This window comes from Arvicola amphibius, chromosome 2, assembly GCF_903992535.2.
Source record: "Arvicola amphibius chromosome 2, mArvAmp1.2, whole genome shotgun sequence".
NCBI classification, from domain to species: domain Eukaryota; kingdom Metazoa; phylum Chordata; class Mammalia; order Rodentia; family Cricetidae; genus Arvicola; species Arvicola amphibius.
Window position 1 is genome coordinate 153,127,094 of NC_052048.2, and position 14,418 is coordinate 153,141,511.

Genomic DNA, 14,418 nt, shown 5'->3' on the forward strand with positions numbered 1-14,418 from the left:
GAATGAGAATTGGACAGGCAGGCCCCAAAGCTGCAGAAAAGCAGGGGAGGGGGGCAGGGTGGAGTCAACCCGGGAGGGCTGCTCTAGACCTCGCCACGCTGTCGCCCTTCGTCTCTCAAGCCCCAGCCCCCTCCAGCCTGCCGACGGCCCACAGGGCACAAAGTGAGGCAGGACTGGACAGCTCCTGCTTTTTCACCTCCGCTCTTCAGGTCCCTCAACACCTGCCTCTCTGCCCAGAGATATGTAAAGTGCCCACGTAGGTGTCCTCAAGTGGTTCCAAACTTGGCAAGGGCGGGAGAGGGCGGGTGGCTGGGGAGGGCGGAGGTATGCAGACCGAGAGTCAGACTTTCCCCTCGAAAGCCTCAAAAGTGTCCACGTCCTCAAAAAGAATGGAACCAATTTAAGAAGCCCCGTGGCCATGTCCCTCCCCCCTCCGCTCTCTCCCCTGCGCCCCCGCAGTCTCCTCCCAGCACTGAGGCTGGGGCCCCTGGCCCCAGCTCTCCCATTGGTGGAGACGTTTTTGGAGGCACCCAACGACAGGGGAAACTTTTGCCATATAAATAGGGCAGGTCTGGGCTTTATTATTTTAGCACCACGGCAGCAGGAGTTTTCGGCTAAGTTGGAGGGACCGGTCACGATTGCATGTCAGCGTCCGCCAGGTGATACCTCCGCTGGTGACACAGGGGCTCTGCACACAAGGAGTCTGCATGTCTAAGTGGTAGACATGCTCAGCTTTGTGGATACGCGGACTCTGTTGCTGCTTGCAGTAACTTCGTGCCTAGCAACATGTCAATGTAAGTGTCTTCTGCTTGTTTGGGGGAGTTGAAGGAGAGAGGCAGGAGAGGTAGGCACTCTGACCGGTCAAGGGGAAACTTCGCCCATTTCCATAAGCAGCTTGCGAGGACGCTCTCTGCCCTGTGGGGAAACACCGGGGCAGACGAGAAACAAGGAAAGTACTTTAAAAGGATGGAAACATGGAAGGCTTGACGGTTGCCAAGAGTCGGGAATGCTTAACCTTAACACTAGACTGCTGGTCTGGATCCCCGGGTTACTGAAGTTCCCGAGGAGGTAACGCCTTTTGCCTCAAGATGAGACAAACACTACTGACAGAGTGAAAGAATCAGAGCACCCCACTCCTCAATCCCCAGAAGTGTGTTCATGGTCACCTTGTGAAACTTGAGGCCTAGTTTAGAAAGTCCTTTAATGTAACAATACAAAACTCACCCAGTCTCCATTTTCTTGTGGGCGTCAGTGTTGGTGGATGACGTTGATGAAGATAGTGATGAAAAGGCGCCCCCTGGAGGGAGTAAAATGAAAGCACAGGGACCGGGCCTTAAGCTAATGGAATTCCAGTTAAAGACTCCCTAGGTCCAGAGAGTGATTTACACTTCTGGGCCTTATGTGGAGGGGTCAGTCGGAGTATACGGAGAAATGGGGAGTCTAGGCTTCTACTTTTGTCTTCTGAGTAGTTAAATTAACTTCCCCGTTCATTGCATGGTCATGAAAATAGTAATTCTTAACTAAAACCAGCTCTGTTTAGTTATCCCTCTACATGTTCCCACTGGTAATCAGACATGAAAACAACAGATTTGAGAAATGTCAACCTTTGAGAGCCTGGAATTCTTCCCATGAGGCTCTTACTCATTTGCTGTGTGGCTTTGAGTATGGAAATTGAATGTGCCAACTTCAAGGTTTTCAATTCAAGCGTGCATGACTAGACTTTCATGTCGAAAAACGAAGATCAGCTGGGTTTCGTCTGGCAAACTGCTTCATAACTTAACTAGTGAAAGATGTTGGCTTGATGAGGGTTGAGGGGTGCCTGGCCACATCCAGCACTTCAAAAGCTAGCCCCACCCACATGCCACGGGTCTACCATTGTCTGATTTCTGTTGCATGTATGTTCCTTTCATCCACTTTTATACCCACTGAGGATACTAAGGAGAAACGGCAGTGAACAGTTAGCGGTATCAGTTTGCTTTATATGAAATCAAAGAGTAAAAGAGTACATTCCCACAGAAAAATATAATAGCCCTTGAGAAAGTAGAGATAGGAATGTCAATGCACCTTCTAATCAACACTAACCAGTGTGTAGAAGAAACATCGCCCAACATACATTGTTCAAATGGTTCACAACTAAGTAATTAAAAGGAAAGTCTCCAAAGGTTGTAAGGCTGGTGGGCTTCTGTTCATCAGTTCAGGAAAACTGTTCTTTCTTCGATGGACACAATAAACTAAACATATTGTTTATCCAATTTAACAGAAATTTTCACCAATTGCCCTTAAATGTCAAGGCTGGAGGCAGTCCACCCTCCAAATGGTGACCATTGCAACATATGTTCCCATCCAAATGACATACGTCTTGACCACCAAATTCAAGCAGTTTTTCAGGGTGAATCATCCTGGAGCATGTCCAACCACAATTATAGACTACATTAACCTACAATTATACTGTAGGGTGGGGACTCAGCCTTTAAAGTCTTATAGTAATTGTGGCAAGGAGGTGGGCATCTATTTTCCTCATTATTTCTAAAGATCTTAATTCATAGTTTTCTCTTTTATAAAATGATCCTTCTTAGGGAACAAAGTCAATGCACGTTAATCAAATGACCTTATCTAATTTAAGTGAACTATTTAAAGCAAAAAAAATCAGATTCCTGAATCAATTTGCTTTCATGTATGTAAATTAGACCTTTGGGGGAAAAGGGCTAAGTCACTTCAATGTTTTATGAAAAACAAAGTCTGCTTTAAGATGCATCCTCTCCGAAGTTTATTTCGATTTTTATGTTTTAAAGGCTATCTAAGCCATGCATTATTTCCTCATCAATCAATTGGTGTGAGAGTCAATGATTTACCTAGGTCACTTCCACCATAGTTGCTGAGCATTTAAATGTCCTCCAGACACATTAATATTTCATAGTATTTATAAAGTAGTAAATAATTAACCATTTAATTCAAAATATATTTCCATATTAAAACTGTAAGCAAATCATCTTGATGCTCCCTGGTGTGTCTTTGACCTGACTAATTTGGAAGTTATCAGTATATTCTTAAGAAGAAATAGAAGGGGTATTTTAGTCAGGTAATTCAATCTTATAAACCATGTATATTTGTTAATTACTGTAACTGATAATGAAATGATAACAATAACTATTTCTTATTTTCTTCTTTCCTCTATAGCTTTACAAGAGGTGAGTAAAATTATTTTCAGAACAAATAAGATGTGCATACTTTGATTGCCTTGATCTCAGCAATGTGTCCTAAGGAACGAAGTTGGCCAGTTTGACTTCCCAAGGAAATTATAAAGGGGTATAGTGGTCCAAACCCTCTGGTTTCTACTGAAATACTACCACACTTTTCTAAGTGGGTGGAGCTACTAAGTAAGGCCGGTCTCATAAAATACCCATGGGGAACAGATGAAGTTTGGGTTTTAGCACCAGCTACTCCGAAGTACAAGATCTCACTGAGCTAATGAGGTTTTTTTTCTAAAACAATTTCTTTTGATTCATTTGCAAAGAATTATAAATAAATGAATAAATTCTTTGCTCATGAATTGAAATTGCAACATAGCTATTAGTATATATATTCGGTTTTGTAGACAGCATTTTGTTTATTGGTAAACTTTTACATTTTATTACAAAATAGTAGATTAAGGTAATAGAGAATAATGTAGTGACATCTATAGATAAATTTGTATATAATATGATAATATTAATCACCTTTAATATATGAATGTATGCAAAATTCTTCTCATAATAATCATTATTTACCTTTTCTTTTCTAGGAATCTGCAAGAAAGGTAAGAATATAATACTTCTCCATAAGTATTTGATATTACCAGAATAATGTAAGTTTGACAAAGTTTAAAATGAACTATAGAAAGAAATGCTTTGTCAAGATTTTACCCATACAAATACATATTCACCAAACCAGAAAATAGAATAGTGTTAATGTTTGATGTGATTAAGTTTTATTATCTTCCAGAAGTGTCTCTAATCACATTTATGTTACATAAATCTATGATTTACATACTACTACTAAAAGACTTTCTAAATATTTGTTTATATTCTGATGGGAGAATGCATATTATATTAATTATAATTATAAGTTTATTTTAAAGATCTGACTCTGTTGCTGTGTGGTAAAGATGTAACAATATGATTGTTTTATCTATAACAATCATTTTACTAAAAATACAGTAGATAGTATTGATTTGACCACTGAGACTATAGCATCCTCTAGTCCTTCAGTTTTAAAAATCTTGCATATAGTTTTAACAAAAAAATGCACCATCATCTATTGCTTTATTCAGGTTTTTTGGCTTTTGTTTGATAATATTTTAGATCAGTCTTAACAACTCATTATTTTCAAAATTGGTTTGCCTGTTCACCGTAAATTACTTAGACATGTGTTCTTTTGCCGTTTTTGTCTTCTTTTAGGGCCCCACTGGAGATAGAGGACCACGTGGAGAAAGGGTATGTAATTTTTGAACCATTAAAGGGCTTTGGCCCATATTTGAATAACTACATATTAGGAGCTACAGAAGGCTGACAATGTGTAAGAATATTATGTATTCAGATAATTACACCACCTTTTAAGTAGATAATGTCTTACAGAAGAAGTAAATGAACATTATTATATATAATCAATATCCCTTTTCAGTCAAGATTACTCTTTCATAAAAAGAAACGCTATTACAGGCAGCCCAATTCTTTGCAAGTCTTTTTTTCTTTGTTTTAATTTGACCTGCCCTGTATATGTATAATGGAAATGTATCCCCTACCACACAAATCTCTTTGTAACATGTTTTGTTTCTTTTGGAAAAAAGAAGGTCTTTGTATAAATTAGAAATAATTGTGAAGCAGTTGGCAATAATGCTCTTGTCTGTCTCTGTTGTTGCAGGCCAATCTGCTAAATCTGCTACTCTATTTGCTATATTCTTGCTACATTGTTACATATGCGTAACTACATGGTTTTGCATGATTTACATTTATATAACATTTTTACCAATACATAAATAACTGCATCTTGTATCTGTCCTGAAATGTGGATTTATACATATTCTTTTCAATCTATTAGTTGTATAATTCTATCAGTTAATTATCCTAACAACATGAATAGTGTTAAAGCCCTGTTCCTATCCTGTGATAAAATGATCTTATCAGTTACTCTGCTCTTCACACACCACACACTGAAACAAGTGAACACTTTTACAGGAGTCAGGAACCAGCATCAATGTACAGTGTCTCTATACACATGTGACATGCGAAGTTCACAAAATCAGCTCCATTATGAGTTAATATTCAGTTTCTACCCTGTATTAGCTACCACTTGGTATCTTCACCCACCAATCATTAAAGGTCTTTCTAAGTTAGACCTGTGTCATATGTCAATCAATGACCAATACCGCAAATTATATTTCCATCCATTCACATTGACAAGTCTAAACACATGATCTTAGCACATGTGTTCTTAGGTCTTTTTTACATACTATCCAGGTTTTGACATGGCTACTCTAACCGTGTCCTAAATTCTTTTCTTTATAACAGGGTCCGGCAGGTCCCCGAGGCAGAGATGGTGCAGATGGTCCTCCTGGTCCCCCTGGCCCCCCTGGTCCCCCTGGTCCCCCTGGCCCCCCTGGTCTTGGTGGGGTAAGGTGTCTTCAGTAATTTTAACTTATTTCCGACTTTAGTGTCTTGCTCTGTTAGAAAAATGTTAATTGTAAAATTTATTCTAAGTAGTTAAAGAAAAAAATCTTCCATTTGGAAATTAGTATATTTTATTTTATTTCTTCGGTTTCTCCATTCAAGGTTTTGCTTTGCCTGTCCCCTTTTTGAGGCCTTGTCAATTACAGGCCAGGTCTTTGTGTTCACTAACGGTGACTACAGCCATCAGCACTGTTATTTAATTTGGGGATTTGATATCTTTTATCAGTAAGGCACAAATAAGAGGTGTTGCATTATTAACGAGTTTGATTAGTAGACGGAATTCCATAAGTGAAGCCCCTGATCTGAAGCAATTTCACAAACATCCAACCCTCTTTATTCTCCTTGGCGTTGAGTCTGCTGCACCAACATTCAAAGCGGTTTTAGGTTTAATTTGCTTGAAACTAATTTAAGAAAAGTGCATTTCCCTCTTTTATTAATATCTTCTTTTAGCTTTATGTCTTTGACAATGGTATGAGCGCCAAATGGCCTCACTGCAAGAAGGAAAACATATTTGCTTAATTGGTTAGCACTATGAATCAGAACCCTGATTCTAATACCCAACTGTATGCCAGTAAAATAAGACCTTTTTCTCCCAAAGATCTTATTATGATTGCTTATCTACTGAGTGCATTGAAAAGCACCTTCTTTAATACAGCTACCACTCCAAGGGAGATCTCTAACAGGGAGGTTATTACTGGGAACTATTTTTTAAAAGTTTAATCTTCTAAGGGGCATTTTAATTTTCCCATAACTTAAAAACTCTTTATATCCTTTTTTGAGACTCCAGCCAGAACAAAAAAGTATCTTAGAGGTTTGTGGGCTAGAGCGGCAACTGTTAGCACAGCCTGTCCTCCTGAGCTCTGCTTCACTTGGAAGGGCTCTAAGGGATTGTAAAGGTAGAGGTAGGTGATAGCGGGGGGGGGGGGGGGGAGGGGGAGTGAATTCTAAGTCACTTCTATTTGAAACATGGCTATTAGGAAATTTATTGCAAGCAGAATGGAATATTTAAGGGTATGACCACTGACATAGATACTTGTATATGTGTTTCGTTCCCTGCAGAAATTTGCTGCTCAGTATCTCGACAAAGGAGTTTCATCTGGCCCTGGACCAATGGTATGCTTATCTCTTTTTCTCCTAGAGGGAAAAAGAAGCTTGTAGAGGGAATTTATATTAGACTTTACAACGAGAGTTAACACTCCATATTTAGAATACATGAAACAACTCCTTTTTCTACACTTAAATAACAAAACTTGAGTCCAGCTTAAGAGTTTCATTTTCTCAGCAAACATGCTTCATAAAAGACACAGATGTTTATGTCTAAGAAATAATCTTTAGACATAATGACCATAACTTAGGCAGATCAACTCGAAATATGAGCATCCATCCATTTCTCTATATCTTTCCATAGTCCTTAAACTGTGACACAGCTCTGAGAGCACAACGATTGACTATGCTTCCTGCACCTGATAGGAAGGGCCCAAGTTCCGTTTCTGCCCCTTCATCTTCTAACTGGGAAGTCTGGGGCCTTTTTTACCAATAAGCAAGATGTATGAGAGGCAACATATGCCTCATGTATTTAGTCCTTGACTAGAACATTTCCTCCGTCACGAGTATTTAAGAGGTGTCCCCAATAGGTTCAGAACTACAGCAAATGAAACACATTCTGACTCACTCTTGAGGACTTGATGATATAAGGAATACTTCTTTTTTTTCTTCCATTCTGATGAAAATACCATTTTTGTCTATTTCTTAACCAATATAGAAGAGAATGAGTCAAATTTAGCATTTATGTCACCAGCACACATTCTGCCATTTGTATAACAATTTATAAAGCTTCCCTGTGTATTAGAATCATGACCTAGCTAACAAATGAATCTTCTACCAAACATTACTGAGATGTAATACAGAAAAATAGACACGATCATGAAAAATGTATAATAGTTTATTTGAAAGAATGAAAATGTTCCAGAAATAAAAACATTAGGTTGATTAACTACTATAGAATTTAATACACATGCATACAACTTGGTGATTCTAATTATGTTTTCCAAAGGCATTTATCTGTTAGTTATCATGGTCTTTAAAACACAGCTTTTACCTGGGTCCTACATCAGTGCTCTGTCTTCACAAGATAGTCTTCTGAAGCTAATGGGCCAAAATAGACTAATGTACTATAAGGGCAAGACAGTATTTTCTGTGAATTAAAGCTCTCGGTGGTGACATAATGGAGTTTTAATTGATGACATCCAATTTCCTGATTTGTCCAGTAATTTAAAATGCTCATATATGAAATGGAAAATGTAGGCATTCTTTTGGTATTGTTTCTATTGGACATTTGCAATGAGTTGTTTCTGCTAATACTGGGCATTCCTCAGCTGTAAAGTAGAACCCATTTCTCAAGAAGAGGGAAAATGGGAAATAAAGCAGAAGTAGATATCATTTTATTTTAAAAATTAAGATGGTGGAGAGAAGCTGGGGGAAATTAATATGAATTTCAGATTCTCTTGTCTTTAAAGCCTCTCTCTGGGGAGAATCAAGTGAATATTTCACTTTAAAGTATCAGTAAACTATAATTTAAGTTTGTACATCTACATACTTCCACAGACATATGCAATCAACAGACATGTGCTTAACAAATAGAGAAGATAGGCAGCAATAAAGTGTTAAAATAATTTTCCATGTTGGAAAATCAATAACTATAAAACCCCACAGGGTCCGTTTCTGAATTAATCATGGTTCATATCACAGTCTTCACAAAATAAAATATCCTTTATGTAAATGAAGTTGGTGCAAATACAGGGAAAGATGAATAAATATAATTAAAAATTCATGATGTCAAAGAAAATTATACTTAATGGATATAAAAATATTTTCATTGAAAAGCAACAACTTCTTTTTAACACTGAAGCAATTTCTAAAACAAAATAAATAATTTTCATAATGAGAACAATGTGCTTTTAAAAATAAAGCATGTAGTGTCTCCCTATAGTCATTTAAAAGTAGGTAGGCTCACTACAATGGTTGATATACATCATAAACAAATTACTATAAACTTGTCCATGTATGAGAAATGGGTCTTACGAATGAACTTACATAAGCATTGATTACTACAGAGGCAAAATAAAACTATATTTATCCCCAAAACCCATAGCATTCTGTTTTACCTTACATTTGTGTTCCCAAAAGGGAAAAAAGCAAACTACTGTCTTTTGTATTATGTTTTCAATATCCTGTGATAGATTCTTCCAATAGGCGGCCTCAATAATAATTCATTTTTCTTTCACCCCTCATTACATCCACTTTTGCTTTACAATTTCATCAGTCACCAGCAGCCCTGAAAGGGACTTTAAGGTTATAATTAACCTCCTTTTAATCATTAAGGAAGACTTTTGATCCTTTTAAATTTATGCCCCTATGACAATAAAAAATTAATTTCTTAGCTAAACATGACATGGAGAGATGGCGTACAATGAAGAGAATTTGGCCAAAATGCTGTGTTAGCCATCAGATCTGTGCAAAGACCAATTCTCTTCATCGTTTTTGACAACCTCCAGATGCCCAGCTGGGCACATCTTGAGGAGCTTGTGGCTCCCCCATACAACTCTCATTGAGTTCTGAATCTTCAGTTGGTGAAAGAAGTGAAAGGCAAGAAAGGATGTGGGTACAGGAAATTTGGGTTCTAAAAAATATGCTTCCTTGGGAGGGAGGAAGCTATGAGGTAAAACTAGCATGGTCTTGTTTGCCCATGGCAAACAGGCAATGGCTCAGCAGAATTGTTTCTAAATCAGTTTTCCCAGTCCAAACAGGACATGAGTTCTTAGTACTAACTACATGTATTTTCTTGGCAGGGCTTAATGGGACCCAGAGGCCCTCCTGGTGCTGTTGGAGCCCCTGTAAGTACCAACATCTTACAATCATCTTATATAAAATATAAGGTTAAGCATTACTCTCATGTGGTGGGGATGATGACAAACTATTTGTGTAGCGTGTGCAGTGACGTGTAAATGTTCCTCCCCCCATATCTCAGGGCCCTCAAGGTTTCCAGGGACCTGCTGGTGAACCTGGTGAACCTGGTCAAACGGTGAGAACATTTTCCTCCTGTATGAAAAACATATATTTGTGGGGAGGTTTGTGGACACAGCCGTCATCTCATAATGCCTCTCCCATTTCTTTAGGGTCCTGCAGGTTCTCGTGGTCCAGCTGGGCCCCCTGGCAAGGCTGGTGAGGACGTAAGTGTTTATTCTCAAGCTCTTCTGAAACAACTTTTAAATGCTGCATCTCAACAGGAGTGTCTAGATCGAGATTTAGTTCCATACTGAAGGCTCAAAATATGCTTGACATGAGTCTCCCCATGTGGGAAATATTACATTAATGAAATACTAATTAGCTTGCTTGTACTTGAGAGATATAATGGTTAATTAAACATGTATTTAAGCCCACATTCTTATGCGTACCTTTCTCTTCTAATGGTTTACCAAGTAAAGGCTGACCCTATGCTGCTTTCCCGTTTTAGGGTCACCCTGGAAAGCCTGGACGACCTGGAGAGAGAGGAGTTGTTGGACCACAGGTGAGACATAGCACAGCATTAGTTATGAGTGACCATGCCTCGGATGCTGGCATAGATCCGCTCACACTTGTGCCACTGATTAAAGGCAAGGGAAAGAAATAAGGAAAGCATGCAGATACTTTGTTCATGGCAATCAATCAAACTATAAACAACTAAATTGTTTATTTTTTTACGAATGCCATCATCTTAGTTACTCATATAATAGCTTGGTTTGGAAAGAGAGAAGCATTGTCTTATAACTTCTAAGATAAACCTTATTCACTTGCTTCTGAATCTTTTTCCAAGGGTGCTCGGGGTTTCCCTGGAACTCCTGGACTTCCTGGCTTCAAAGGCATTCGGGTGAGCACATTCTCCATCTAAATAAGGAAACATGCTCATGGGGGTGGGTAGAGGTAAGAACTCAGGTGTATTTAAATTCCTGGGTGACAGACGCATCCTAGCTTCCATGTCTCTGAATTTTGAAACTGCTGGAAATTAAAGTGGAGCCAAAACTCACCAAAAACTGGGATCAATGCAGAAAAACTTTAATTGTGGCTTATTTTTAAATAGGTAGAAGTATATGAAAACCACGAGGTTATTAGGATGACGAGGATGGAAGGAGGCTTGTTCAGCATCCTTCCTTTCTTCCCTGCCTGCAGCTGTGCTGACTGACAGGGATAGTGGAACCAGCTCACTTGAGCTGGATGGAGCACTGGACCCTGTTCTACCTCAGCAGTCACAAGATCTGTCCAGCAGACATAAGAATTGCAAAGATGGGAGACTCTTATCTGACTGAAATGAAAACATTTTAAAATTACCCATTGCCTTGCAGGGACACAATGGTCTGGACGGATTGAAGGGACAGCCTGGTGCCCAGGGTGTGAAGGTAAATACTGAGTTAGGAACACGGTTTGTAAGCAATTTATTTAAATCTTCCAATACTACCAAAAAGGCTATTTCACTGAATGCAACCCATATTTCAAAAAGTATCTTGTCTTCTCAACTATTCTTCAAATCCCTCAATGGCACAACACTGAGGCTCTCAATATGTCTTAGGCCAAATGCTAAGACTTATTTAACTTTTATGTTTATTTTAAAAATCAAATGAAAAACAGTGTTAAGATTTTCTTCCCCCTTCTTCTCTCCTCCCCTTACAATGTCATTCGATCTCTGCAGCCAAAACAAAGGTAAATAGACATATAATCAAATATTAGAACGTGGTGTGCTGCTTTAAAGTGGAGACCCTCTTTGCCTTGCACTAATTAGATACATACATTCATGTCACGATACACTTTTCAACCTCTTTCCTCTGATTTATCTATGCACACTCAAAAAATTTTTAATTAGGTAATTAAAGTCTTAGAAGTGTTTTATCTTATGGCTTAGCTCCTTCTCTGACAGCATTTCCAACCATAAAAGGTTCTCTTTCCTATTAAGAAGATAATGTGATATTAAAGTGAATACCAACGTAATTACAAATTAATGAATAACAAATGCTAGCGAGACCAGAGATGAACATGAATATGGAGAATATGGTCTAGCTTCCCAGCTGCCACACAAATGAATAAGGTCAAACACATTTTCCCATGAGCCCAGAATTATAGCTCCGACTGCTGATCACAAAATCATACAGTGTTAGAGCTAAAAGGCACTTCGTAGGTGTTCTCACTGTGTGGATGGGGAAAACTGAGGTTAGAAAGAACTAGTGACTTGCCTAAAGTCTAGCATCTGACGGTTAATAAGGCAAACTCAAGAAATCCCATGTCTCTCATTCCTAAAGAACATCTTCCCTACAACTGGGGAAACAGCTCAGTGGTAGGGTACTTGCTTATCATGCACCAGGCCTTGGATTTATTCCTCAGCATATCTCTAAAAACTAGAATATCTTAAAGAAAAGTTCTTTTACCACTAGCACTGGAAGTACCCACTAGCACTCACAATAAGAAACAGATCCAATGGCTATGAAAACTATTAGGGATACTTTTACTCTGTATGTATCCTAATGAAAATGATAAAACTGAGCACTCAAACACCCCTGAAGAAGGTAAATTTGGCTGTACTGAAAGAAAATGTACCTTTCGTATTCTCTTTTTAAAATAATATCCCTAATCTGATTCCAAATGTATGGAATGTAAAGATAAAATTGGAAAAGAGTACAATCAAATAACCAAAACTTTTTAGTGTCTTAACTAAATAGACTCTTACATTTAAAAAAAACAAATGTGTCTGAGATCATTGAGAAACAATCTATATGCATAAAAAGATGTTTTAAAACGTATGAATGGCTCAAACTGATATGAAGGTAAAAATTGCACAGTCTGAAAAATGGTTTATATAACCAACACAGATTCAATTTTTCTTCTGCATATAGGGTGAACCTGGTGCCCCTGGTGAAAATGGAACCCCAGGTCAAGCGGTAAGTACTGATCAGTTCATTGGAAACCCAAATGTGCACTCTTTGCATCTTGAAATATCTTTCAAGTTTTGGGTAACTGACATTTCTCTTGGCATTGTATTCTTGATGTCTTTCTTATGATCCTCTGCATCTTCATTCAACTTTGACCTGGTGTTAGAACAAGGCTTGTGTTTTTAATGAATTTGTGCATGTGTTAGAAACTGAGCAAAGCTAAATGCTGCCTGTTACTTGTTGAGATTCTCGATTTTCTTAACAATATTTCTGCTTCTAGGGAGCCCGTGGGCTTCCTGGAGAGAGAGGGCGAGTAGGAGCCCCTGGTCCAGCTGTAAGTGATCTAGCTTTTTTCCTCGTTTTAAATCTTTTTAAAATGCCGTCTCATGGAGGTTGTTAGCTTCCACCTGACTGCTCATCTTTACTTTCTCCCTAGGGTGCCCGTGGCAGTGACGGCAGTGTCGGTCCCGTTGGTCCTGCTGTAAGTTCTGGCACTGGGGAGTTGGAATAGGCTTCAAGGTGTGGGGCGGGAGCTATGCTCACTAATTTTTATGAATTGACATTTTTTGAGCACTTTTGCCAAGTGCTCCCTGAAGTCTTTGGAAGTGTCTGTTTATAAGTAGTAGAGCGATTTCAAATTCCTGGAACTACTGAATGATGCACAAAGAAAACCTCATCCTGTGTTGGAAACAGCCAATGTCCTTCCTCAATAGAACTTGGTGCTTGTTTTCTTAATCCACTTCAGGGGAACTTCTGCTTTGATTTCAGGGTCCAATTGGATCTGCCGGCCCTCCGGGTTTCCCAGGTGCTCCCGGTCCCAAGGTAAAAACATTGGTTGCTGTCTCTGCCTTGATAAATTCTTTAGTGTGATATGAAATATCAGTAGTATTTGCAGGAAGAGAGACAATTGCCTAGCAACTCCCTCAATCAGCCCCACCCTTTAAATGGTACAGAGTTTTCAACTGTGTGCTTGCACACAATTTATAGAAAGACCAGCAACCTAGAAACTGACTTGCTAGAGGCCCTGTAGAATGTGTTTCCTAGCCGGGCAGGGGTGGCATTTGCCATTAATCCCAGCACTCGGGAGGCAGAGGCAGGTGAATCCCTGTGAGTTCGAAGCCAGCCTGGTCTACAGGAGCTAGTTCCAGGACAGGCTCCAGAGCTATAGGTTTTTCGAAACCCTGTCTCGAAAAACAAAACAAAACAAACAAAAAACAAAAACTGACCATGCTTCCTAAATTAGCGGGGACTGCGTGGTGACAGGGATAAAGTCAGAAGTCAACCTCAAATCCGTGTGATAATAAACCAGATAAGCTATCCTGAAGAAATTCCCTAAAAGTTGGTGCGGTAATAACGGGTGTGCTGTTCTGTGATTTACTGCTAATTCCCAGTTGTTCCTTCTGTTACTTCCATTCTTAGGGTGAACTTGGGCCTGTTGGCAATCCCGGCCCTTCTGGTCCTGCTGGTCCCCGTGGTGAAGTGGGTCTTCCAGGTCTTTCTGGCCCCGTTGGACCTCCTGTAAGTAGTCATCGAAATTAACACCATTGAGCAGAATAACTGAAGGTGGGCTCAAAAAAGTTAAGAAACACTCTAATTCTGGGACTTTTCCTTCCCCTTTCGCCTCCCACCCCGCCTGCAGGGCAACCCTGGAGCAAATGGCCTCACTGGTGCTAAGGGAGCTGCTGTGAGTATCTCTGGGAGTTGACCTTTGCTGCTCTGGGTGAGAGACGCTTACCTACGGTGGCCTCTGCAGCCTACTT

At 39.3% G+C, this 14,418-nt stretch overlaps 1 protein-coding gene across 1 annotated transcript in view; it reads left to right on the forward strand.

Annotated features, from left to right (window-relative positions):
• The first annotated feature begins 578 nt into the window (after window positions 1-578).
• The window catches only part of Col1a2 (collagen type I alpha 2 chain), a 34,910-nt gene continuing 21,070 nt past the window's right edge, over window positions 579-14,418 (forward strand). The window contains exons 1-18 of the mRNA XM_038319949.2: window positions 579-794; window positions 3,178-3,188; window positions 3,782-3,796; window positions 4,437-4,472; window positions 5,547-5,648; window positions 6,765-6,818; window positions 9,554-9,598; window positions 9,733-9,786; window positions 9,881-9,934; window positions 10,219-10,272; window positions 10,558-10,611; window positions 11,084-11,137; window positions 12,623-12,667; window positions 12,939-12,992; window positions 13,095-13,139; window positions 13,427-13,480; window positions 14,078-14,176; window positions 14,298-14,342. Coding sequence (XP_038175877.1) covers window positions 725-794; window positions 3,178-3,188; window positions 3,782-3,796; window positions 4,437-4,472; window positions 5,547-5,648; window positions 6,765-6,818; window positions 9,554-9,598; window positions 9,733-9,786; window positions 9,881-9,934; window positions 10,219-10,272; window positions 10,558-10,611; window positions 11,084-11,137; window positions 12,623-12,667; window positions 12,939-12,992; window positions 13,095-13,139; window positions 13,427-13,480; window positions 14,078-14,176; window positions 14,298-14,342 — 945 coding nt within the window. The 5' untranslated portion in view covers window positions 579-724. The remainder of the gene's footprint in view (window positions 795-3,177; window positions 3,189-3,781; window positions 3,797-4,436; window positions 4,473-5,546; window positions 5,649-6,764; window positions 6,819-9,553; window positions 9,599-9,732; window positions 9,787-9,880; window positions 9,935-10,218; window positions 10,273-10,557; window positions 10,612-11,083; window positions 11,138-12,622; window positions 12,668-12,938; window positions 12,993-13,094; window positions 13,140-13,426; window positions 13,481-14,077; window positions 14,177-14,297; window positions 14,343-14,418) is intronic.